Source organism: Copadichromis virginalis, linkage group LG9, assembly GCF_057382275.1.
Source record: "Copadichromis virginalis isolate Kocher_CV1m ecotype Utaka linkage group LG9, C_Virginalis_male_GT1.1, whole genome shotgun sequence".
NCBI lineage: Eukaryota > Metazoa > Chordata > Actinopteri > Cichliformes > Cichlidae > Copadichromis > Copadichromis virginalis.
The window spans coordinates 20445026-20467160 of NC_140626.1; the positions used below are offsets into that span (position 1 = coordinate 20445026).

General features: G+C 38.0%; 2 protein-coding genes and 2 long non-coding RNA genes across 8 annotated transcripts; 1 reads left to right on the forward strand and 3 right to left on the reverse strand.

Moving 5' to 3' along the window:
* Window positions 1-480: 480 nt before the first annotated feature.
* cdv3 (carnitine deficiency-associated gene expressed in ventricle 3) lies at window positions 481-7186 on the forward strand. Of its 3 annotated transcripts, none has more exons than XM_085468110.1 (5): window positions 481-967; window positions 1591-1667; window positions 3899-4032; window positions 4208-4373; window positions 5527-7186. In XM_085468110.1, exons 1-5 carry the CDS (start codon window positions 782-784, stop codon window positions 5651-5653), a joined length of 690 nt encoding a protein of 229 aa, XP_085324236.1. In that variant the 5' UTR covers window positions 481-781; the 3' UTR covers window positions 5654-7186. The 3 variants fall into 3 exon arrangements, with proteins under 3 accessions (XP_085324236.1, XP_085324235.1, XP_085324234.1); XM_085468109.1 differs by having other exon boundaries at window positions 482-967; window positions 1594-1667; window positions 4205-4373; XM_085468108.1 differs by having other exon boundaries at window positions 483-967; window positions 4205-4373.
* A 193-nt stretch (window positions 7187-7379) lies between these two features.
* Window positions 7380-11083, reverse strand: LOC146701773 (uncharacterized). The gene is made up of 5 exons (XR_014922231.1): window positions 10998-11083; window positions 9964-9987; window positions 9639-9710; window positions 9408-9514; window positions 7380-7543 (listed from the first exon to the last, which is right to left on the reverse strand). It is a non-coding gene; the product is annotated as an uncharacterized LOC146701773 (long non-coding RNA).
* A 1684-nt stretch (window positions 11084-12767) lies between these two features.
* On the reverse strand, window positions 12768-13916 carry LOC146701774 (uncharacterized). The gene is made up of 5 exons (XR_014922387.1): window positions 13832-13916; window positions 13439-13471; window positions 13262-13324; window positions 13037-13087; window positions 12768-12907 (listed from the first exon to the last, which is right to left on the reverse strand). It is a non-coding gene; the product is annotated as an uncharacterized LOC146701774 (long non-coding RNA).
* Window positions 13917-16498: 2582 nt separating this feature from the next.
* On the reverse strand, window positions 16499-20643 carry LOC146701775 (uncharacterized). 3 transcript variants are annotated; one of them, XM_085468111.1, is made up of 7 exons: window positions 20341-20611; window positions 19794-19853; window positions 19406-19444; window positions 19191-19277; window positions 17550-17594; window positions 16805-16888; window positions 16499-16606 (listed from the first exon to the last, which is right to left on the reverse strand). In XM_085468111.1, exons 1-6 carry the CDS (start codon window positions 20422-20424, stop codon window positions 16826-16828), a joined length of 378 nt encoding a protein of 125 aa, XP_085324237.1. In that variant the 5' UTR covers window positions 20425-20611; the 3' UTR covers window positions 16499-16606; window positions 16805-16825. The 3 variants fall into 3 exon arrangements, with proteins under 3 accessions (XP_085324237.1, XP_085324238.1, XP_085324239.1); XM_085468112.1 differs by lacking the exon at window positions 17550-17594 and having other exon boundaries at window positions 20341-20627; XM_085468113.1 differs by lacking the exons at window positions 16499-16606; window positions 16805-16888; window positions 17550-17594 and adding an exon at window positions 17639-17704 and having other exon boundaries at window positions 20341-20643.
* Window positions 20644-22135: the final 1492 nt, after the last annotated feature.

A 22135-nucleotide genomic window follows, 5' to 3' on the forward strand; every position in this document is an offset into this window, starting at 1 on the left:
CAGATTTTGCTTGCTGTTTTTGTTGGGGGGGTTTATTTTTATTTGTTGTTTGTGGTTGTATTTTGCTGGTTTCTGTATTTTAATTTATTAGAATCTATTTTAATCTACTGTTTTATTGATTTCTTTTCTCTTTGTAAGGTGACCTTGAGATTAAGAAAGGCACCCTCAAATAAAATGCATTATTATTATTATTATTATTATTATTATTATTATTATTATTATTATTATTATTATTACAAAATTCCTCCACAGTGATGTGAAAGACTCACTGCAAATTCTTAATTGCAGTTCCTGCTGCCATTGGTGGCACAGCCAGTTATTAGGTTTAAGGGACGTTTACTTTTCCACATAGGGCCAAGTAGGTTCCATTAATAATAAATCAACACAATTTTACTTTTAAAACTGCGTTTTGTTTGATCTTAAACGTTCCCAGGCAAGTTGCTGGGCAAGTAGGTGGCGCTAATTCACCTTGTTGCTGTTAACCGCGAAGAAGAAGAAAGCGGAAGCGAGGAGAAGTGCTTCCGGTTGACGGTACAGATTTGTCAAATAGCCTCTGCATGGCATGGTTGACAGGATAGCTAACGATTCGGGCAGAGGACCGGAGTGAACCTTTTTTTTTTTTAAAGTCAGCTTGTAACAGAAGCTAAGAAGTGAAAGGACTCCAGAGTAACTCCATCTCCTCTGCTCGCTTCACCCGCTGTCCTCTCGGTCTGAGTGTTTATTTTCACGTTTGTCATTGCTCGGTTGTCTGACTGAAGCTAGTTAACGCTGCTCTTTGAAAATGGCGGATGTACCAACTGAGAAGAGCCTGGACGATTTCTTTGCCAAGAGGGATAAAAAGAAGAAGAAAGAGAAGGGGAAGGGGAAGGAGTCCGCCGCGGGGCCCACATCGGCGGCACTGAAGAAGACCAAGAAGGAGAAGGAGAAATCGACTAAAAACGAGAACCAGGACGCTCAGATCGATAAGGTAACCGGCGCTGCTCTGCGATAACTTTTCACATCGCTACCACACACCGGTGTCCGGCCGGGTGTTTGCTCCCGGATCAGAATTAGAGCCTCTGGGAGAGAAGCCCTGCTTGGCGGCAGCCTCCCCCCCCCCCCCTCCGTACGTTGTTTTATAAGGTCGGGGTAATAACGTGAGTTTATTTTCTAGGATGATGTAAGGAAAAGCCGGCATATGGTTTCCAGTGGCACAACAATGTGCCACGACGCACGTTTTGAGCTTTTTTTTTTCACGATCTCTGACTTCGAGTGCGATCTTTTAAATATGTTCTGACTTATAAGATTAGATGTAAACATTTTAAATCCACATGTTAATCATGTGCCGGCAGGAGGTAAAGCTGACAGCCCTCCTCTTTGTATCGTGGTTTCTCAACAAGGCCGAGCCGCCATTTGTTATAAGTTGTTAGCAGATCAGCATCTTTTTAGCACTTAATAACATCAGGATATGATCAGGTGATACAGCTGTGTATCGATTAGCTTTGACGACTTGTCACACACACAATGATGACTGGACTACAGTGATCTTAGAGGCCTGTTAAAGTGTGATTTCACTGTGAGGTGCACGAATTAATGTTTTCCTCTGCCCAGGAGGACGAGGAGTGGAAAGAATTTGAGCACAAAGAAGTGGACTACAGCGGGCTTCGACTCCAGGCTTTGCAGATAAGGTGAGGTTAAAACATGTTTGGTTAAGCTGTGCTTCAGCAGAAGCTTGCAGGAGATAACACTCCCATACAGATGTTTTTGGGACAGAGGGTGGAAAGAGAAGTCAAATTTTCAAACAGCAACAGCGCATCCTTCCTGTTTTCAATGAATTAATTCATGGATTAAATGCTGAGAAACACAAGTTGACCCCCTCAGCAGACCCACAACTGGTCGCAGGAGATGCTTACTCATCTGATTGTTGTTTTTCTATGTATTAATGTAGGGTCTGTACTTTACATTATAAAACCCCTTAAGACAGCCGTTTTGTGGGTTTTTTTTTGCTGCTAGATAAATACAATTTAATTGAACTTATAATAAATTGCCTCTGTAGAACAGATGTCATACTATTTTATTACTAAGCCACAAACAGCTCAGTTTGATTTAAAATAGTTCAGACATTTCATAATAACTGTTAATTCATAAAACATTATGTCCTAAGAAAAATTAGTGCCGTTTCAACATTCAGTCAAATGTTATTACAGAAAAATGCTACTGTGGTAACACCAAGAAATCCATCAGAAACTCGTTACCTGGAGTTTGTTCTGCAGGTGAAAACAGAAATATTGTGCTAAACTGTCAAAAACATCCTATTTATTTATTTTTTTTAAATAAATAGAAACGATAATAAATCTGTGACAGGTGAAGAGCCGAATCTGTTACTCATATACATTGGTGTAGTATAGCGGGCAATGGCTGGTGTTTGGTAGTAAAACCAATTCTGAGTCAGACCTCTGGCTCAGGTTAGATCATCACTTTGGATCACAACGAGATGTAAAGGCGACATCTGACGACCTCACCTGTACCCTCAATGGCGAGTTTTGACACCTCAGTATATATCATTAAAGGCGTGGTTTGACGACCACTGGAATAGTTTTCGGGTCTTTCCAGGGGTAACTGCATAGACAGAGACCACCCTCTCTAACTTCTGATTCACAGGCAGTTTTGTTCTACAAGAAGGTCTGAAAAAATGCCAGTAACCACTCAATTCAGAAAAGAGCCTCAAGGTTTTCTCCTAGAACATTTTCAAGGAGTAAAGAGTTAAGGCATCCTGCGGGGTGGACTGAAGCCCCGCCGGGCTGTTTCTGGGCTCCGGGCCTTGGTTTTATTTTTTTAAGAGTTTCTGTTCTGAACCTCCACAGTATAAATAATTTGAACCCTTGAGTGAATAAATAAAAGAACAGCTGTTTTAGCTGTGAGGTTAAACAGAGGGAGTGGTGAAAGAAATGCTAATCAGCTGACATGCGCCACTGTCAGTGGCTGATTAGAAACAGAACAAACACACAAAAAAACCTCTCCACTGCCATCCTGATTGTTATTTATTGGTACCGACTTAGAATTTCACAATCGGACTTCCCTAAAATAGGATGGACGAATTTGTCCACACAAACAGTTCCGAACATTTCGCAAGGTGCAACTTTAACCTCAAGATCCAAAAATCATGCCCAATTTAAGTTGACCTTAAAAGGGGATAGCAGGCAATGTCCTTGTGCACCTCTGGACCTCTTCCAGTGTTCCTGCTATTTTTAGATCATTCCCTGGAAGTCCTGTTCTTGCAGCAATGCACACTATGTCTCCTCCACTGTATTAAAACAGCAACTGTTAATCTTCTGTTTCATTTTGAGGAAGAAGACAAAGTCTGGTGAGTAGAGTTGGTCGTAAGCAGTGATTGGGTTGGTCCTACTTCACAGAACAGGCATCCGATGTAACGCTTTTGGGCCTGGGCACGGTCGACACTACTTGTTGCTTGTTGATATGTAGCTGGAGGTCCAGCATCACCAGCGATTAAATATGACAGGTCAGTTTGACACAGAGGTGGAGGTTTCTGCACACTGAAGGGCCCAAGCCAGATGGCCCAGAACAGGACTTTCACAGAGTGATCAAGAAGTATCAATATCCATAGTATTAAAACAGCGTGGAGGTGCACTGCAGTGGGGATGGAAGCCAAATCTGTTTTTTTTGTGAGTCTTTGGCTCTGAACCCAAAACTCTAAATCAGCCATATTTGAATGCTGTCATTCTGGTGATGGAAATAAAAGGAAGCATCTTTGTTTTGCTGTGTAGTAAATGTACAGGGACACACAGGACATGGAGGTTTCTGTCCTAACCTTATCAGCTTTGATGCATTCAGTTATATCAGCAGCAGGGCACCTGGGCATGTGTTCACCTATGCTTTACTGCCTCCTGGTTGTTTGTAGTGACGAGAAAGAGGAAGAGGAGTACGAGAAGGAGGAGGTTGGTGAGGATGGAGAGATCATTCTCGTCAGTGGAGAACGAGGTGAAAAAGGTCCCTGGAACAAGTCTGGTGCCGCGCCTCCTCCTGCTCCTGTGGGTGAGTAAACCGATGTAAAATCGACCTTTTTTTCTTCCTGGGGGACCTGAGGGCCTTTATTTGTTAAGGAAACCCTCAAAACCTTTTTTGTTTCAGTCATCTAAATTCAGCTTTTCCATTGTTTTTTTTGAGCAGCACAGTGATTTTTGTTTTTTGATGCATTTCATTTCAGCAGTAGAGAATGTAGAGGTACCTGAGGCGAAGCCCGCTGGTGTATATCGCCCTCCGGGAGCTCGACTTACCACCACCAAACGAGGCCCGACCCAGGGCCCTCCTGAAATCTTCAGTGACACACAGTTCCCCTCTCTACTGGCCACCGCCAAGCACGTTGAGACACGCAAGTAAGCAGAGTTTACAGGAAAACCATTATAATAACGTATCTGGATGAGCCTAAGGGCAAAATATTCTTCAGCTCTGGGAACTGCTTGGCGATTCTTTGTAGATCACTTATTTCACTCTCGCATCTGTGTTAGGGTTGACTTCTGCCGTGCTAGTTTTACGTGGCAGTGTATTCTTGTCTCACAATGATGTTAGCGCTGTAGTCATCACATCCTTATTTTCTCCTGTTTGTGCTGTAGCATCTAGCCTTTGTGTGCCACATAATCCATTTTTGTTAACAGTAGTTGTTTTGATTTTCTGGCTTTATTTTATTTGTAATTTTTATTTCCAATATGGTATTTAAATATGTACTAAACTTTGTTCTTAGGCTTGTTATCATTGTCCTGATGCTTTCATTATTGGACACATGGCCTCATGTTTAGAATACTCTGGTATTTAGACAAGTTCATGGTTACTCACAGTCTGAAAAACAAGCCCAAATCATCACCCCTTCACCACTGTGCGTGAGCCATTTGTGCTGATTAGCCAAATGTGGCTCTGTGCACTTTGTCATAACAACATTGTTCCAGAAGTCTTGTGGTTTGTTCACTTGCAACCTTCCAAACAAGCCAAACGTGTTCAGTGTGCTCTCATGAACTTTGAACTTTTAACAAGCTAAGTGAGGCCTGTAGAGTCTGAGGTGTGGTGTGTGGTGACCTTTGAGTGAAAAGTTGCCATATTAGCAACTGAATATTTTCCACTTGTTAATAATCATTCTAACTGCAGAGTGATGGACTTCATATTGTTCGTAAACCTTCCCAGATTGATGGGCAGCAACAGTTGCTTCTCTGAGATCATTGCTGATGTCTTTCGTCCTTGGCTTTGTGTTAACACACACCTGAATGCTCCAGACCAGCAAACTGCCAAAGCTTCTCATGTTATAGAGGTGCTCACACTTACTGATGCTCAGTTGATCAAAGTCATTTGATTAGCAGCAGCCAGCTGCTACTGATCTTCTCGATAGCTACGAAAGTAGTAAGGGGGTACTTAGTTTTTCACTGGACATAAAGTGTCTAAAGGCTCAGTTATGCAGGAATGATTATACTGTGGTGCCACCATAATTACAGTAAGTAATGCTGCTTTCGCTCCTTGAATGACCTGATGTTTGTGTTTCAGGGACAGAGAAATGGAGAAGACCTTCGAGGTTGTGAAACACAGGAACCGTGGCAGAGAGGAGACCGGTGGCGCTTCTATGCAGCACTTGCAGCTCGACAACCAGTACGCCATCCTGGGGGATAAGTAGAGCGGCGTCCCTCTGTCCCCTGGCCCCTCCAGCACGGTCCTGCCCAGCCCCTTTGAAGGAAGCTGATCCCAAAGCTGTGTGGACTGCAGTCCTGACAGAGCTCACGATGCCACCATCACCACACACAACACACAGCCCCATACACACACTCACACACACACAACACCCCACCACTGCAGCACATACAGTGACACGCCCTTTAAAAAGATCAGTAAACACACTTCACATATGTTTGGTTGGCAAAACTGAAGGACTGCATCTGAAGGGGCTGAAAGAGGGAACCACCGAAACGGAATTAGGAAATACACCCAAACGTACGGCACTGCAGCAGCAACAAAAAGGCGACACAGGTGTCCTTTGTGGATTGTACTCAGAGCAGCGGTTGTGTGGCGCAACTTCTCTCTGGACTTGCTTTGAGAAAAGCCACAGAGGATCGAAGATGACTTTAGGCAAGATGATTTTACAAACTTATGTGAGAATATCTATTTTTTTGCAAGATCGCTATAACCCGCGGTTATTTTGAGGTGTATTTTTGTTCTTTTTTTCTTGAGTTGCGGTTGGGACTTTGAGAGCGGGGATACTACCTCAGCAGCATAGCTGGTGGTGACCATGTGGACTGAGCTTCTTCTTTTTTTTTTTTTTTTCCTACCCTCACTGTGGTGGAGATGGGAAGGGGGGAGGGGCGAACACCAACCTCCCCTCACCCCCTTCCCCTCCCTCTGCTTACAAGCTGACCATCAGGCTCTTTAATTTAGAAACTTGAAACATTGTTCTTTTTCTTCTTCTCTTTTCCTTTTAAATTCACGATGACAACACTCTGCAGAGAGCAATGGACAAGAAGCGATAGGTTGCGGTCCTCATTTAGATGTTTCTTTATAAAGTGGCCTTACTGGTAGAAAGAAACTGCATTGTCATCTGAAGTGAAGTGCTGTCTCAACGGGCTGTTGCCTGCCTCCGGATCTCACCACTTTGCTAAAAAAAAGACACAAAAAACATGCAAAAGAAAAACAAACTCAAGAATGTAGTGCTGTTTTAGTTTGCCTGATGATTACAACTACTAACTGTCTTTCATATCCACTGTTTGATTCTGCTGCCCTTTTTCTCATTGAACATCAGACGAGTCATTAAAGCTTGTTTCTAATCTGAAACCAGCCTTTTGGTAACAAATGCTTTCCTGTGGTCTGAGTGATTGGAAACCACTTTCAAATGCTGATTTCTTGATGATGTTTGACCATACTGACTAAACCCCCCCGATTTTTAAGGCTTTTGTGTTTTTTTCCTCACAGGTAATCCAAAAATCGCAGTCCTCATGTAAAACAGGTAGCTTGTGCAGCTGTGCGACACCCAGTTAATATCCAGTGGGCTTTAAAGCAGTGTGTTTAGAAACATAAAGAAATGAAGTTATGTTGTGTATGTTCTTCCCATGAATATGTTAGGGAGCATTGATACCTGCTGGGACATCCTGCTGGGTAATATTTGTGATGAAAAAGACCCTCAACACAGAAAAAAAATAAAGTGATCCTTGTGAATTTAGTCTTGTCTGAATCCTTGAAGCTGTAAACGCCTGACTTGTGTTAATCTGATGTCCCCTCGATTATCGATTCCTATATTGTCTCATTTTGTCAGAGTAGATGTTTTTTGTCCCGACACAAAAGTTCCAGCTCTTGGGTGAAAAACACATTTTAAATGACCTTATACATGCATAACAACAAATAAGAGAAACGTCTTCTTTGTTTTAAATACAGCCTTTTAATGTTTATTCAGAGAAGGCAGTGAAACTAACAGATTTTGTGGTCTGTCTCTGGGAGGTTTCATGTTTTCATCTTTTTAGCGTCTCTTGGATACGTCTTCTTTCGCTGTTGCTTCCAATGACATGTTGTGATGAACAGTCTATAAAGTATACAGAGGAAAAAATAAATAAATAAAATGATTTCAGTTAATTGCCACACAGTCTCAGCTGTCTTGTCCATGTTATTTCAGATAAAATGCTGTTGTAAGACATGAAATCTGTGCTGATGGTCTGTTACCTCTGTTGAGGGAGTAGAATTACTTTTAAAGCGGATGCACGATCCTATGAGGAAACGCCTCATAGGATCGTGCATCCGCTGACAGCCAAATGACTCAACTGACTTTCAAAATTTAAAAGAACCCACCCCCCACCCAACACACTCAGGGTCTGGATTTGACGTACAACTCGAACATTTTACTCCCAAGTCTCCTCCCACAGAGGTTGATTATCTTAATACTTTTACATCTACACTGCGTATGACTCTGAAAGGAAAAAAATAAAACAAAGCAAAACCATAAATCAGACATACTTGACTCTTAAATTTGCATTTTAAAGCAGATGACTCGTAAGCTGCTGTGGAACTGGCGTGTCATTAATTTGTTTTATTTGTATTTTTGTAAAAAGCCCCGTAAAGCTAGAACATCTTACTACTCATCACCGATTGAAGAAAATAAAAACAACTCTGAGCGGGGCATTCATTTAACCTTAACTATTAATAACTTGATGAATTTATTTGCAAATAAAATTCTAAAAGAAAATGTTTATAGAAAAAATTATTCATAACCTCAGTCTCTAGAAGTAACATTATCTACAGCTACTTTCAATACCATTAATATTTATTTAGTCTATTTCTCCAATTGATCTTAACTTCAGTAATTATTCCTCCAAACCATCAACGTGTCTTTTAGACCTAATTCCTGCAAGACTCCACAAAGAAGTCCTGCCATTAATTAATTCTTCAATCTTAAATATGATCAACCTATCTCTAATAATCGGCTATGTACCACAGCCCTTCAAGCTCACAGTAATTAAGCCACTACTTAAAAAGCCATCACTTGCCTCAGCTGTTTTAGGTAATTATAGGCCAATCTCCAACCTTCCTTTCATATCAAACATCCTTGAAAGAGTAGTTGTCAAACAGCTAACAGATCATCTGCAGAGGAATGGCTTATTTGAAGAGTTTCAGTCAGGTTTCAGAGCTCATCACAGCACAGAAACAGCTTTAGTGAAGGTTACAAATGATCTTCTTATGGCCTCTGACAGTGACTCCTCTCTGCTTGTCCTGCTAGACCTCAGCGCAGCGTTCGATACTGTCAACCGTAATATGTTATTACACAGATTAGAACATGCAGTCGGTATTACAGGTACTGCGCTGCAGTGATTAGAATCATTTCTATCTAATAGGCTCCAATTTGTTCATGTAAATGAGGAGTCCTCTTCACACACTAAGGTTAATTATGGAGTACCACAGGGTTCCCTGCGCGGACCATTTCTGTTTACCATTTACATGCTTCCCTTAGGCAGCAGCATCTGAAGGCATAGCGTACATTTTCACTTCTATTCAGGTGACACCCAACTTTATTTATCCCTGGAGCCACGTAACACACACCAATTAGTTAAACTGCAGGAATTTCTATTAACATAACATAACATAAAGATCTGGATGTCCTCTAATTTCCTGCTTCTAAATCCAGTTAAAACAGACGTTATTGTAACTTTCTGGTTATGGTATCTAACCAGAAAGTTACTCTGGATAGTATTACTTTGGCCTCCAGTAACATTGTGAGGATTAAATAACAGAAAAATAAATAAAACTGAATTTGGTCAGTGTAGGTGTTTTTTTTTGTTGTTGTTTCATCTCCTAAGTAACAAATAGATTTTAAATGACCTTATACAAAGCATAATAACAAATAAGAGGAACTTTTTAATTATAGGTTTCTAATGTGTATTCAGAGAAGACTATACCATCAGTCGAACGGTGTCTTTCTTTGAAGTTTTTAGAGCACATTTGGTGCGTCTTCTGTCACTGTTGGTTCAACTGTTGCTTCCACTGTATTGTTGTGATGAACGGCCTATATAATATACAGGAGGAAAATAAAAAATTATTTGCCATACGTTCTCAGCTGTCTTGTCAGTGTTATTTCAGATTAAATGTTGTTGTAAGACATTATGAAAGCTGTGTTGAAGGTGTTTTACCTGTGTACCATTTCTAGGTGATGAACGAGTATTATTAGAGGATAGAGCATGCCAGATAGAGGTGGGTATTCTCTGAAATGCATTGGATTACATTAGTTACAGGCTTTTAAACTTAACCTTTCCCCCGACATCTAAATCAAATCTAATCTACAAATAGTTTTACACACCATCAAACCAAGAAATGAAAGATATGTCAAGTTTTGTAATATTTTAACAATTCGTCAGGGTACCTTTGGTAATCTTTACTTAAACCGATAAACATGAAAATATAAAACATTAGAAATACTGGTTGATGTTTCTGGTGTTTTATTAATGTAGTACTTACGGTAGTTGTAGCTCTAGCTGAATGCTAGAATGACAAAGAACAACTTTAAGTCTTCTTAAAATAAACCATTTGATGTTTAAGAAGAAGAAACATTTTAATAAAACGAAACAAAAAAAAGTAATTATGGAAGCTGCACAAAAAAGGTGGAAATAAAAAGATTTCATATTTTCTCTCTTTCTGGACATTGATGACACTGAAGTTGGAAATGTAAGTTGCAAAAACTAAAGGGACAAAGATTTAATATTAAAATAGCTATAGAATATGTTTTTCATGATCTGTATATGACCTATATAAGATCACACCATCCATGTCAAATAATAAATTAAGATGACTTTCTCGTTTTAGAGGCTGTGATTGGGTGATGTTGTTTCTTAAAGATTGGATTAACCTCCTAAGACCCGAACTCTTAAACGGCATGCATTTTTAAGTTTTTTTTTTACCTTATTTTTGTTTTTAAGAAAAATAAGAGCCACATATGAGGATATTCGTTTAAAATTTTGATAGAACAGTAGCAGCATAATGTCCTCGTAAGTGGATATCAGGCCCATGTAGAGCAAAATTGAGTATTTTGGCCTAAATAACCCAAAATGTGATGTCCACATATGTGGACGCCAGGTCCTAGGAGGTTAAGATGTAATGACAAGTGTTTGTATTTACTACCTGATAAAACTTAAAAACAGAATAATGTTAGACAGATACAAAATTCAGTGCTAGAGGGTTTTTTTTTGCCTCTTTCTTTTCCCTCAGTGCTGAAAGGTCATTGACATTTCAAAGCAAGCAAAGCAGCATGAATCACTCCAGCTGATTCTTGGTGAAAAAATATATTTAATTCAAACTCATGTTTACATCTGGAGTCGAACTTACCAGTTAAACAATAGCTTTACAAAACTACAAAAATATAAAATGACATCTAAATATTTATGAAGACTATAATTTGCTATTGGCTCAGTGAGACCGTTAGTTCCTTTCAACCATTTAAATTTCTTCCTTTCAGTAAATCCATGAAGATCAAACAGGGATATGAATGTTCTTACCGAAGCTGTGAGAATAAATCCCACCAAACAGAGCAGTGCGAGTCCTCTCATCGTGGATGTGATCAGCGTCCCGTCTGCGCACAGACCTCCTGTTTTATAATGCAAGTGTTTGTAGGTGGAGACTCTTTCAGCTCTTGTTTAACATCAAAGTTCAACTTTGTTAGCAAATGCAAACATGTTTGCACTCACAAAGTCTGCTTTATTCTTCAGAAAACAACATTTTTAGTTTAATATAATTCAGGCCCTTTTTACTTACTGTTTCTTTCTTTCGTTTTATTTTTAAAAATTTTTTTTGCTTCTTTCTTAAGTGTTATGTTTGGTTAAAAATGCTCATTTTATTAATTTTATTCATTTTTTTATCCATTTTATTAATGATTTTTTGAACTGGAATAATCCAAATGTAAACTAATAGTGTTAAAAAAAGAACAAAACCAGCTTTGGTCTTTGTTCAGACAGGTGTTGTCATGTCGAGTTAGTTTGTATTGGGCTGAATTTGCAGGTTCTCGGCTCTAAAACCAAAATGTAGAGGTCTGGACATTCCTCTCTACACTGTACCGCATGCAGTTGTTAAGTTTGTGTTTAGGAGTTTTGCCTCCTAAACAAAACTTTACACTGGAGAGACCAAACAGCTACTTCATAAACGCATGGCACAACATAGAAGAGCCACCTCCACGGGACAAGACTCAGCTGTCCATCTGTATCTAAAGGACAAAGGTCACTCTTTTGAGGATGCCAGTGTTCATATTTTGGACAGAGAGGACAGATGGTTTGAAAGAGGAGTGAAAGAAGCCATCTATGTCCACTGTGAATGACCATCTTTGAACAGAGGCGGTGGTTTACGACACCAACTGTCTGCCATCTATAATCCAGTTTTGAGTTCCCTCCCCAGACACCTTAACGCCCACTCACATCCTGGGCGATCTGACCTCAGGAAATCACATAGGGTGGGGCAATGGGTTCACCTGAAACCTTGGCTGATTGCGACTTGGCTGATGCTCAGCTCAGCAGGGGTGAGTCTAAAAGGGTGGCATGGGGTGGCACCGCCCTTTCTAGACCCACCCTTCTAGACCCCTCTTGGAATCTGATCGCCTACCCTCTAACTCCCACCATCATTGGTTTAGAAAACTGTCCATCTGAAACCGCCTTATCTTATTGGATCACAGTACTGTCAATCACTCCGCAGAATCACAGTCGCGTTTTGACAACACCGGTGATTCGATCTGCACGTTTCTGCAAGTAATGTGCAGAAAAAACACTCTTACATTTAAAATGACTTTTAAAGCTATGAGCTAATATTGATTTTAAAATGTGTAGCTGTTACATTACTGCGTGTGACTAGCTTACTTTATTTTTGATTTGTAATTGTCTAACTGTTAATAGGTTAAATTTGTATGTACTTTTATGTAAAGCTTGTGGTTTGTGAGAGAACAAAGCACTGTAATCAAAGTAACTGCATTTCAAAGTCTAAACATTACAAGCTGAGGACATTAAATTTGAGATCATACATGATTATTGCCCCCCTCTCTGCCACCTTGTTAAGAAAGTCCTAGAAACGCCCCTACAGCTCCGACTCTGATGTGATGCATTCAGTTTCTTAGACCTTAAATAACCAGGCAGTGCTTAATTGTTAATGAAATATGATTAACGTGAAAATTTAACGTCAGTTATTAATTCCTATGTTAGAGTAGGTCTTTTTTTCCATCTCTTGAAAAACACATTTTAAAAGACCTTTTATTAAGTTTAATAAATAAAGAAAACTTTTCCCACAACATAATTTTAGTGTTTATTCAGAGAAGACGGTAACACCAGCAGAATCACGGTCGTCTGTCTCTGTGAAGATTCACACTTCAACATTTTTAGCATCACGCGTCTTCTTTCACTGTTGCTGCAGCTGTATTGTTGTGATGAACCTGTAAAGTGTAAAGAGAAATAAAAGGATTTTAAATAAATTGCCACATATTCTCTGTTCTCTCGTCAGTGCTATTTCAAATTAAATGCTGTTGTCAGACTTCATAAAAGCTGTGCTGATGGTGTTTTACCTCTGTGGCATTTCCAGCATGAGTAGAATTATTTGGATGCAAGGTCCCGTTCTGAAATATGTTGGATTACATTAGTTACAGATCTTTAAACCCAACCCTTCCCCAACATCTAAATAAAATATAACCTGCACAAATAAACAAATAATTTGATACTTTTTATCATTTTACACCTTGCAGGACACGCACGGACATATAAATATTGCTTATTTTTGTGGCGTTACTTACTACACGAGTTGGAGCAGTTGGAAAATTGCCAGTGCTTTCAAGAGGATGCCAGCTGCCAGCATTCTAAAGTAAAAAAAATAAACACACACACATTTATATATAATATTATAATGTTATAATTACTGGTGAATAATGCCACTCGTGTCAACAGGTTGTTTTTTTGTTTTTCTAACTTACATCCGATGATGGTGCTGCGCCTCCTTCATGCAGCTGAAAAGAAAATGGAAAACGCTTTAATAGAATAACAATATACAGATTTAAGTGTTGGAGGTTTTTATTTTTGCCTTTTTCCCCTCAGTGCTGGAAGGTCATTGACATTTCAAAGCAAACAAAGCAGCATTAATCAATTAATCTCAGCGAGTCAGCAGCATGAGACACACTCCAGCTGATTCTTGGTCAAAATAAATAAACAGAAATTAAAAACATACTGGACTAACTAACGTTAGTCCTACAATGTTAAAGATGAAATCTAAACATTTATGTAGATTATCACTTGTTATAAACTCAGTGAGACTGTTAATTCTTTCAGGAAATCCATGAACATCAAACAGGTGCATGATATTTTCTTACCGAAGCTGTGAGAATAAATCCCACCAAACAGAGCAGTGCGAGTCCTCTCATCGTGGATGTGATCAGCCTCCTGTCTGCACACAGACCTCCTGTTTTATAATGCAAGTGTTTGTAGGTGGAGACTCTTTCACTTCAGCGCTTGTTTAACATCAAAGTTCAACTGTGTTTGTTAGCAAATGTAAATATGTTTGCGCTCACAAAGTCTGCATTATTCTTCAGAAAACAACATTTTTAGTTTAATTTAGACGTTTCAACAGCAGTGAAGATTTAAACATCCCCTGTGACACCTGCTGTCCCAGGTGTCACGTTTACAAGAAAAGGCTGATAATATTTATGCATTTTTAAAAATGTATTCTTACTTCCTGATTGCCTCACCCTGTCCTCGTGCACCCAGTCGGTTTATTTTGTATTGAAGGTGTCATTTTGTAACAAGCAGGGAGACAGACACCTTATATATTCTGCTATAACCCAAAGGTGTCAAAAATAAGGCCCGGGGGCCAGAATCGGCCAGGCAAACACTGCAGAAAATATGAGGAAGTGCATAAATCGTTGGACAGCTTTTCCTGCTGATAACAGCCGTTCATTCTACACCAAAGAAGTTAAGTAATAGATAAATAGTTAAATGACAGAAAAGTGTAGACAGTGTTTTTCACTGTCTACCATTATGACATAAAAAAAGAAAGAAAATTTTCATCCATGAAACTCTATGTTGTACAAACATCAGACACTCTGGGCAGTGAGCTGCACCACAACTGTAATTTTACACATTTATCATAGAAACACTGAGATGTGGTGTTGAACTTGCAGATCTTTATCTTATTGTACGATATCTCAGGGATTAAATGTGGAGTTAAACACCTTTACACGGACAGAAAGTGGAGTTTCACTCGTCTGGCCCACTCAAGTCATGGTGGACTGTTCGTGGCCGTCAGTGTGAAACGAGTTTGACCTCACTGCTATAACCTCTCTGTACATCTGTTTCATTAGTACTTGACTTATGTAAAACTGCCTAATCCCTGTCAAATGTTACATTTTAATCACATTTACATAGAGAAAAGTGGAAAGTGGAAACCTGTGATGGATGTTATAGATCATAATGTTTCAAGAACTGGTTACTTTACACAGATACAGTCAAAGTTACTCTATTTTGTTGAATTTGCTCATTTTAGATGCAGTACTCAGGTGCTAACCCTCAAATGTAATAAAGATATACAAATTCAAGTTCAGTGCTGGGTTTTTTTGTTTTTTAACAACAGTGTGTGAGAAACACTCCAGCTGATTTATGGTAGAAAAATACATTTATATCAAGCCTAAGTTTAAATCTGCAGTCTCGTTTATCTGGTAGTTAAACAACAGTCCTACAATGAAACCGCGAAGAAATAAATACATATATAATGATTGCTGGAAGATTTTAGCTTCACATATTAGAGTACCATCGGATTAAACTTTATACTGATGTTTTTGTTTTGTGGTGCAACGGCTCAAATTTGATCAATCCAACATGAAAGTTGAATGAATTTGGTGTTTTCTTACTTTTTATGACTAAGTATGCTTTGTTTTGCAGTTGTAAAATTCAACCAGAAACCATTAAGAAATTTAAAAAGACAATAAATGACAGTTTTTTTATTAGTGTTTGCTCAAAAATGGGAGTTTGTAGGACTTGCTGGACTTAACAAGTCAAAAACTAGTTAAGAATTAACTAGTAAACTAGTTCACTAGTTTTAATGTATCTGTCCCAAATGAAAGATCCTGATAAGACCAGTGAAAATTTCAAGCTATAGTATTTGATCTGTGAAGCTAAAATTTCCCTACACTCATTACACATATTCACAGTTTGTTTTATTGAAACCAGCAGAAAAGGTTTTAAAAATTTGGCTAATTTGCCAGTATGATGTTTTGTTTTGTTTAACTGAAGCTGTGAGAGTAAATCCCACCTAACAGCGCAGTGCGAGTCGTCTCACCTCGGATGTGATCGGCCTCCTGTCTGCACTTCAAACTGTTTTATAATCCAAGTGTTTGTAGGTGAAGCCTCTTTGACTTCAACTCTTGTTTAACATCAAAGTTCAACTTTGTTTGTTAGCAAATGAAAAAAAAGTCTGCTTTATTCTCTTCAAAACTGAATTTGTTATTAATGTAATTCAGACTCTTCCACATACTTATGAATCCGCTGTTCTCTCTTTCGTAAAATGCCATATTTAAAAGAAAAAGCTTATTTTATTTGTAATTTTTCTCAATGTTAATTATTAAGAAAAATGCCCGTAACAGGATGTCGAGTTAGTTTATCAGGAACTGTTTTTATTTGTTTATTAAAAAAGCAGCAGGACAAAGTATGATCATTAAATACAGTTAGGAGTTCATAGCAACGATGGCACACGTCAGCTCACGTGCATTTGTTATAACAGGCCTGAAATAAGCAGCCACTGCCTTTGTGTTAGTAAAATGTGATGAAGTTAGTTTTGTAAATTTACCGTCTCTTTAAAGAAAATGTTCTTTTTGTCTTCATTTGTGTCTCCCCTCGATAATTAATTCCCGTGTTGTCTCATTTTGTCAGAATAGGTGTTTTTTTGTGTGTCTGGCAGATAATTTGTCAAAAGTTCCAGCTCTACGTTTCTAAATGACCTTGGAAAAAGCACATAACAACAAATAAGAGACACTTAACAAATAAAGGAAACTTTTCTCACAACAGACTTTTAATGATTATTTAGGTAAGACAGTAACATGAGCAGAATCACGGTCGTCCACTGTTGCTTCCACTGAAATGTTCTGATGAACGGTCTGTAAATTACACAGAGGGGAAAAAATCTAATGATTTCACTTAACTGTCACAAAATCACACCTATGGACAGGTTTCTATCTTTTTTTAAGACATTTGTTTTAAAATACAATTTTTCAAGGCACTTTGATAATTTTCTTTTACGTGAAATTATGACAAATTATAGATGTGTAAATATAGTGTTGTCAATGGTTTTTTACCTGTGTGTCATTTCCCTCGGCTTATTCAGTTTCATCACGTGTACCTTCAAGGGGACTCCAGCACCCATGGCACAACTCATTTTGCTATCAACATTGAAATAAAATATAATCTACAATAATATACATTTATACATGAAATATGCATATAAATAATTATGTAAAGACAAAGAAATTCTAAGTCAAGTTTTAAGGTTACACTAATATACAGCACATCTGTGTCACTGTAGCATAAAATTGAAATAAGCAGTTTGAGCTTGTTGTGTTAGTAAAAATGCTTTTAGGAGTCAACATAAAACAGAATTCACACAATTTGTGTAGATATTTGCCGACACAAAGTAAATGTTGATGCGGATGATTGAATGATCTTAAATATAAATATTACAAAATATTAAAAATGAATATTAGTCTAATTTTACTTAGTAATAGATGATCAACTCTGAAGCAAGTCATAGATCTGTTTATTTTCTTGGTATTTCAAGGCCCGGGGCAAAGATTATATCTGTAAAAGGGGTCACAGATATAATTCCACACACGTGGGGCAATTGATATTTATTGTTGGGTTGTTGTTTTTTTCAATTTAAAAAAAAAACAAAAATCTCATGATGATAAGAATTATGTCTCACTTATATGTTAGTTAATAAAGTCCAGATTGACCTCTTTAATAGTGAAAAATATTAAGTCTTTGTTGAGAAAGTTGAATATAGTTTGGTAGTTTTTTTAAGATTTTATTTAATTTTTACCGTACCGATGGCTTTTTTGGAGGCTTTTTTGAGTTGCTTTCATGATGGACCTGAAATGAAAGTGTGTGACATTAATAATAACATATAAAGCTCAAAATTTAATATATAATCAGTAATTCTTTTTTTTATTCTCTGCTGGTGCTGTGCTTCCTTCATGCAGCTGAAATTAGAATGGATAAAACTTTCAGAACACTTTCATAAAATCCTACAATATGAAGCCAAAACGCAGCGCTGGAGATTTTAATTTCTGCCTCTTTTTTAAAATAATGTTTTTCACTCCATGTTTGAAGATCATTTCAAATCAAACAACACAGCAAAATAATGATACAGTTAATCTCAGTGAGTCAGCAGCAGCATGAGACACACTTCAGCTGATTCGTGATGATAAATATGTCTAAATAAATATTTATGTAGACTGTCATTTGTTATAAGCTTTCAACATATCTGTGAACATCAAACAGTGATATATTTTCTTACCGAAGCTGTGAGAATAAGTAAATGGTAAATGGTAAATGGCCTGTATTTATATAGCGCTTTACTAGTCCCTAAGGACCCCAAAGCGCTTTACATATCCAGTCATCCACCCATTCACACACACATTCGCACACTGGTGATGGCAAGCTACATTGTAACCACAGCCACCCTGGGGCGCACTGACAGAGGCGAGGCTGCCGGACACTGGCGCCACCGGGCCCTCTGACCAGTCCCACCAAACAGAGCAGTGTGAGTCCTCTCATTTTGTAATCAGCTTCCAGTGAGCGCTTACGCCTGTTTTATGATGCATGTGTTTGTAGGTGGAGGCTGTTTTACTTCAGCTCTTGTTTAACATCAAAGTTCAAATTTGTTTGCTTACCTGCCCAAAGTCTGTTTTATTCTCAACAACAGGGCAGATGTTAATTTGGTGAGGCTGGTTGCTGTCATGGGCGTCCCCTCCAATAATGACTTTTTTAAGTTTAAGTTTCTGTAAATATTATATTCCTTTGTTTGAAAACAGTACATTGTCTTGTATTCATAGTACATAGTAGTGTATGCAGAGTGTAAGCAGGTATTGGTAATGTAAAGCAGTACTGTGATTTTTTTGGTTCCACATTTTCATGGTTGTGTCTTAAACCAATAAAACATCAAGTTGTTTGGTTTTCTGTCATATTTCAAAAAGAAAAGCAGCAACTGCTCACACTAAGAAGTTAAGATTTACTGTAATGACAATGACAAGGAAAAACACAAAATAAACTCCTCTGTGTGAACGTCTTTAGATTGTCAGTTGTTGTTGTTCAAAGCAAAGTCAATTTAGTTTATTTATACAGCACCAAATCACAATAACAGTCACCTCAGGGCATTTTATATTGTAAGGTAGTCCCTGCAATAATACAACAGAGAAAACCCCAACAATTACACGACCCCCTATGAGCAAGTGCTTTGGCGACATTGGGAAAAACTCCTGTTTAACAGGAACAAAAATAAAAAGGCTTCATTTGGATTTTGGACTTTGGAGCTGGAGAAACTGCCTTCACATTTCTGTGGTAAACATTAAAGCTTTTGTTTGTTTGTTTTTTAATTAAAATAATGTTTTTCAAAAGACTAAATAAAATAAAGTTTTTCAAACTTTAACATGACTTAAAGGTCTTTATTTTGCTGCAGTTTCTTACTTTGGTGTCCTTCTGGGGGCTTTGTTCGAGGGGCTCTGTAGGAGGGAACCCAAAATCACTTTCCACTGGCCTAATGGTGCCGTTCCACTGATGGGATTAAAAAGGAAGTCAGCCAAACTTTAGGTTAATGTGAGTAAGATGATAAATGCATCTTCATCCTCTTGCATTTCAACACTTTTCACGTGTCAGTCCTTACTTTGCTTTATGAAACCTACCTGCACAACAGCTTTATTTTCTGTGGTTTCCTCTTGTGGCTAAAATAAGAGCACATTTGAACTTTAATGAGGAAACAGGTTCCAATGCTTGTAATCATGTGTTTGTTTATTCCTGCAAGGTCGTCGACTTTGGACTTCAAATAAAACAGAAAAATAATCAAAACCTAACCCGTCCCTTAGAAATAGCAGCAATTAGCACACTTTACAATTGAAAACTATGATTATATAATTGAAAAAAAATCCCATAACAAAGACATTTTTACTGAGAATAATTAAAGTAAGAATTCTACTCATATTTGAGCAGCACTGCTTATATTTGTCAAAATCTAATTTGATTTTAAGTCTCACCTAAACAGATTAAAACATGAAACACTCAAAGTTCACACACCTCTGTTGAGTTGGACGTCCCGTTTGTACCTTCCATTGGCCTCATAGATAAATATCCAGCCTAAAAAATATATATTTAAAGCAGCTTTAGTTATAACATGTTCACTTCCATTTGGCAGATCATGTAAAGGACTTTTTTTGTCTTAAACATTTCAATGCATAACAGAATGAGCCTTAAAAAATCGATTTCTGTCACTTAACTGACATAATGTGATCAAGCACACATTTATCATCTAAAAAACAGAAAATATTTAGATCTAAAAACATATTATTTAGAAAATATTTAGACCCAAAACCAAGCAGCGATTACACATTTGTTTAATTATTTATATATTTTCATTATTAAGCTTGCAGGAGTGATTAAATGCATTAGTTCGCTGTGTATTTGTTTGCAGTATTGAGCAACAATACTTAATTAATATTTATCTTAATAGACATTTAAACTGAGTAAAAACTTTGAATGAGCATAATTGATTTTGCAGTGATATAAAAATGATTGTATTTGCACTACCTTACAGAACGGTGGCATTTAGTACTTTTTTTCTTACCTCTGCAAATGAAAAGTCTGTCAAAGGCAGATCTGTCAGTGCAGCCAGAATAATTCCCACCATAAGCAGTGTGAGTCCCCTCATCTTAAAAACAAGTCAGCCACCTGTGTGCACGATGTCGGCTTTGCAGTCCCAGTAAGAGGAATTTGAATTTATGGTTTCACTTGTAGGTTAAAGTCTCAACTTTCCTCGCCTTCCCTCGTGACGCTCTCTATGTCAAGTTTGAGTTTGTTAGTCAAACTGCTTTCCTGTTTTGACAGCTGGTTGTCTTCTGTATCTTTTTCTGCAGCTGATTAATCTTCAGTCTCTTGTACGTTAACATATTTTTCTCCCACAAAACTCCGACGTATATTAATCATTAGTTTGCTTTCTGAAATTTTAGTCCACCTACTTGCTCAACAGCATTTTCACTGCTTTGGTTCGGCACCTGAAGTAAGAGGAGGGTGCACTTTAATAAGAAAACTCATACCAGTGATTGATTATTCCTACAAATAATCAAAAAGCTAACCTCTTCCACAGAACAACTGAAAATTATAATTATTGAATTACTTATATTTAACATTTTTCATGTGCAAAAGTAGGACTAACAGGATGGGAAGTAGAGTTTAAAGAGAAGAAAAAAGTGATAGCAACTTTATATCAAACACAGAAAAATGCACTTAAATGCGTTGTTACAGTCACAGCTGGATTACAATAAAAACTGAAGATTCAGGACTGGAAACTAAAATTCAAATTACATTAAAAATGCTAAAAGATAAAAAAAAAAAAATTCAGCTTCATGTATAATGAAACATTAATAAAGCAACAATGAATGATTCTTTTTCTTGCAATACTGATTTGAGAGAGATTTCACCACTGGGGAATTTGTTCTTCCCTTTAACCCACCACAGGAGGCTCAACCAGGCACTTATGTTTTCAAATAACATGAAAATTGATATTTAACTTGATATGATCTGTTCATGTAAGCTAGCCTAATGATAAACCTGAGTAAAGTGGAGCTAGACTCTGATGTCTTCTCCAGAGACCTGAACTCTGGATCTGCATCCATCTGACAGCCAGATTCTTATCCAATTACACACATGTCCATCTTTAGACAGAATAGTGACAAATAGACACAAAAAAAGCATTTGCAGGAAGAGAGACACAGCAAAGGGCCCGTGGTCAGACTTGACACCTGGTCTCTGCATCGAGCCATGTGGTGAACCACCTGCTCAACTGGGCGAGCTAAACTTGCAGCCTTTAGTCATTTTGTTCATATAGTTAGTGATATGAACCCATTAACATTACTGCACTCTTTGCAAGCTTTCACAAGACTGTTCGGCAGGCAGCATCCATCTGCCAGTTCTGTGCAAATAAGCACACTTACCGTATTTCTCCCAATCTGGCTTCTCTTCATCAGCTCCCTGTTAAATCCCAAAGTAAATGTAAAATCTCTCTAATCACATACAAGGTGTTAAATAATCAGGCCCAATCTCATCTTATAGGCCTTTTAGTCCCGTATCACCCCAGCAGAGCACTTCGCTCTCAGGCTGCTGGTTTACTTGTAGTTCGTAGAGTTTTTAAAAGTAGAATGGGACGCTGAGCTTTCAGTCCCTTCTTCTGTGGGCCCAGCTCCCAGTTCGGATTAGGGAGTCAGACACCCTCCACTTTTAAGATTAGACTCAAGACTTTCCTTTCAGATAAAGCATATAGTTAGGGCTGGATCAGGTGACCCTAAACCGTCCCTTAGTTATGATGCAATAGGTCTAGAGTGCTGGGGACTTCCCATCATGCACCGTTTCTTCTTCACTAACTA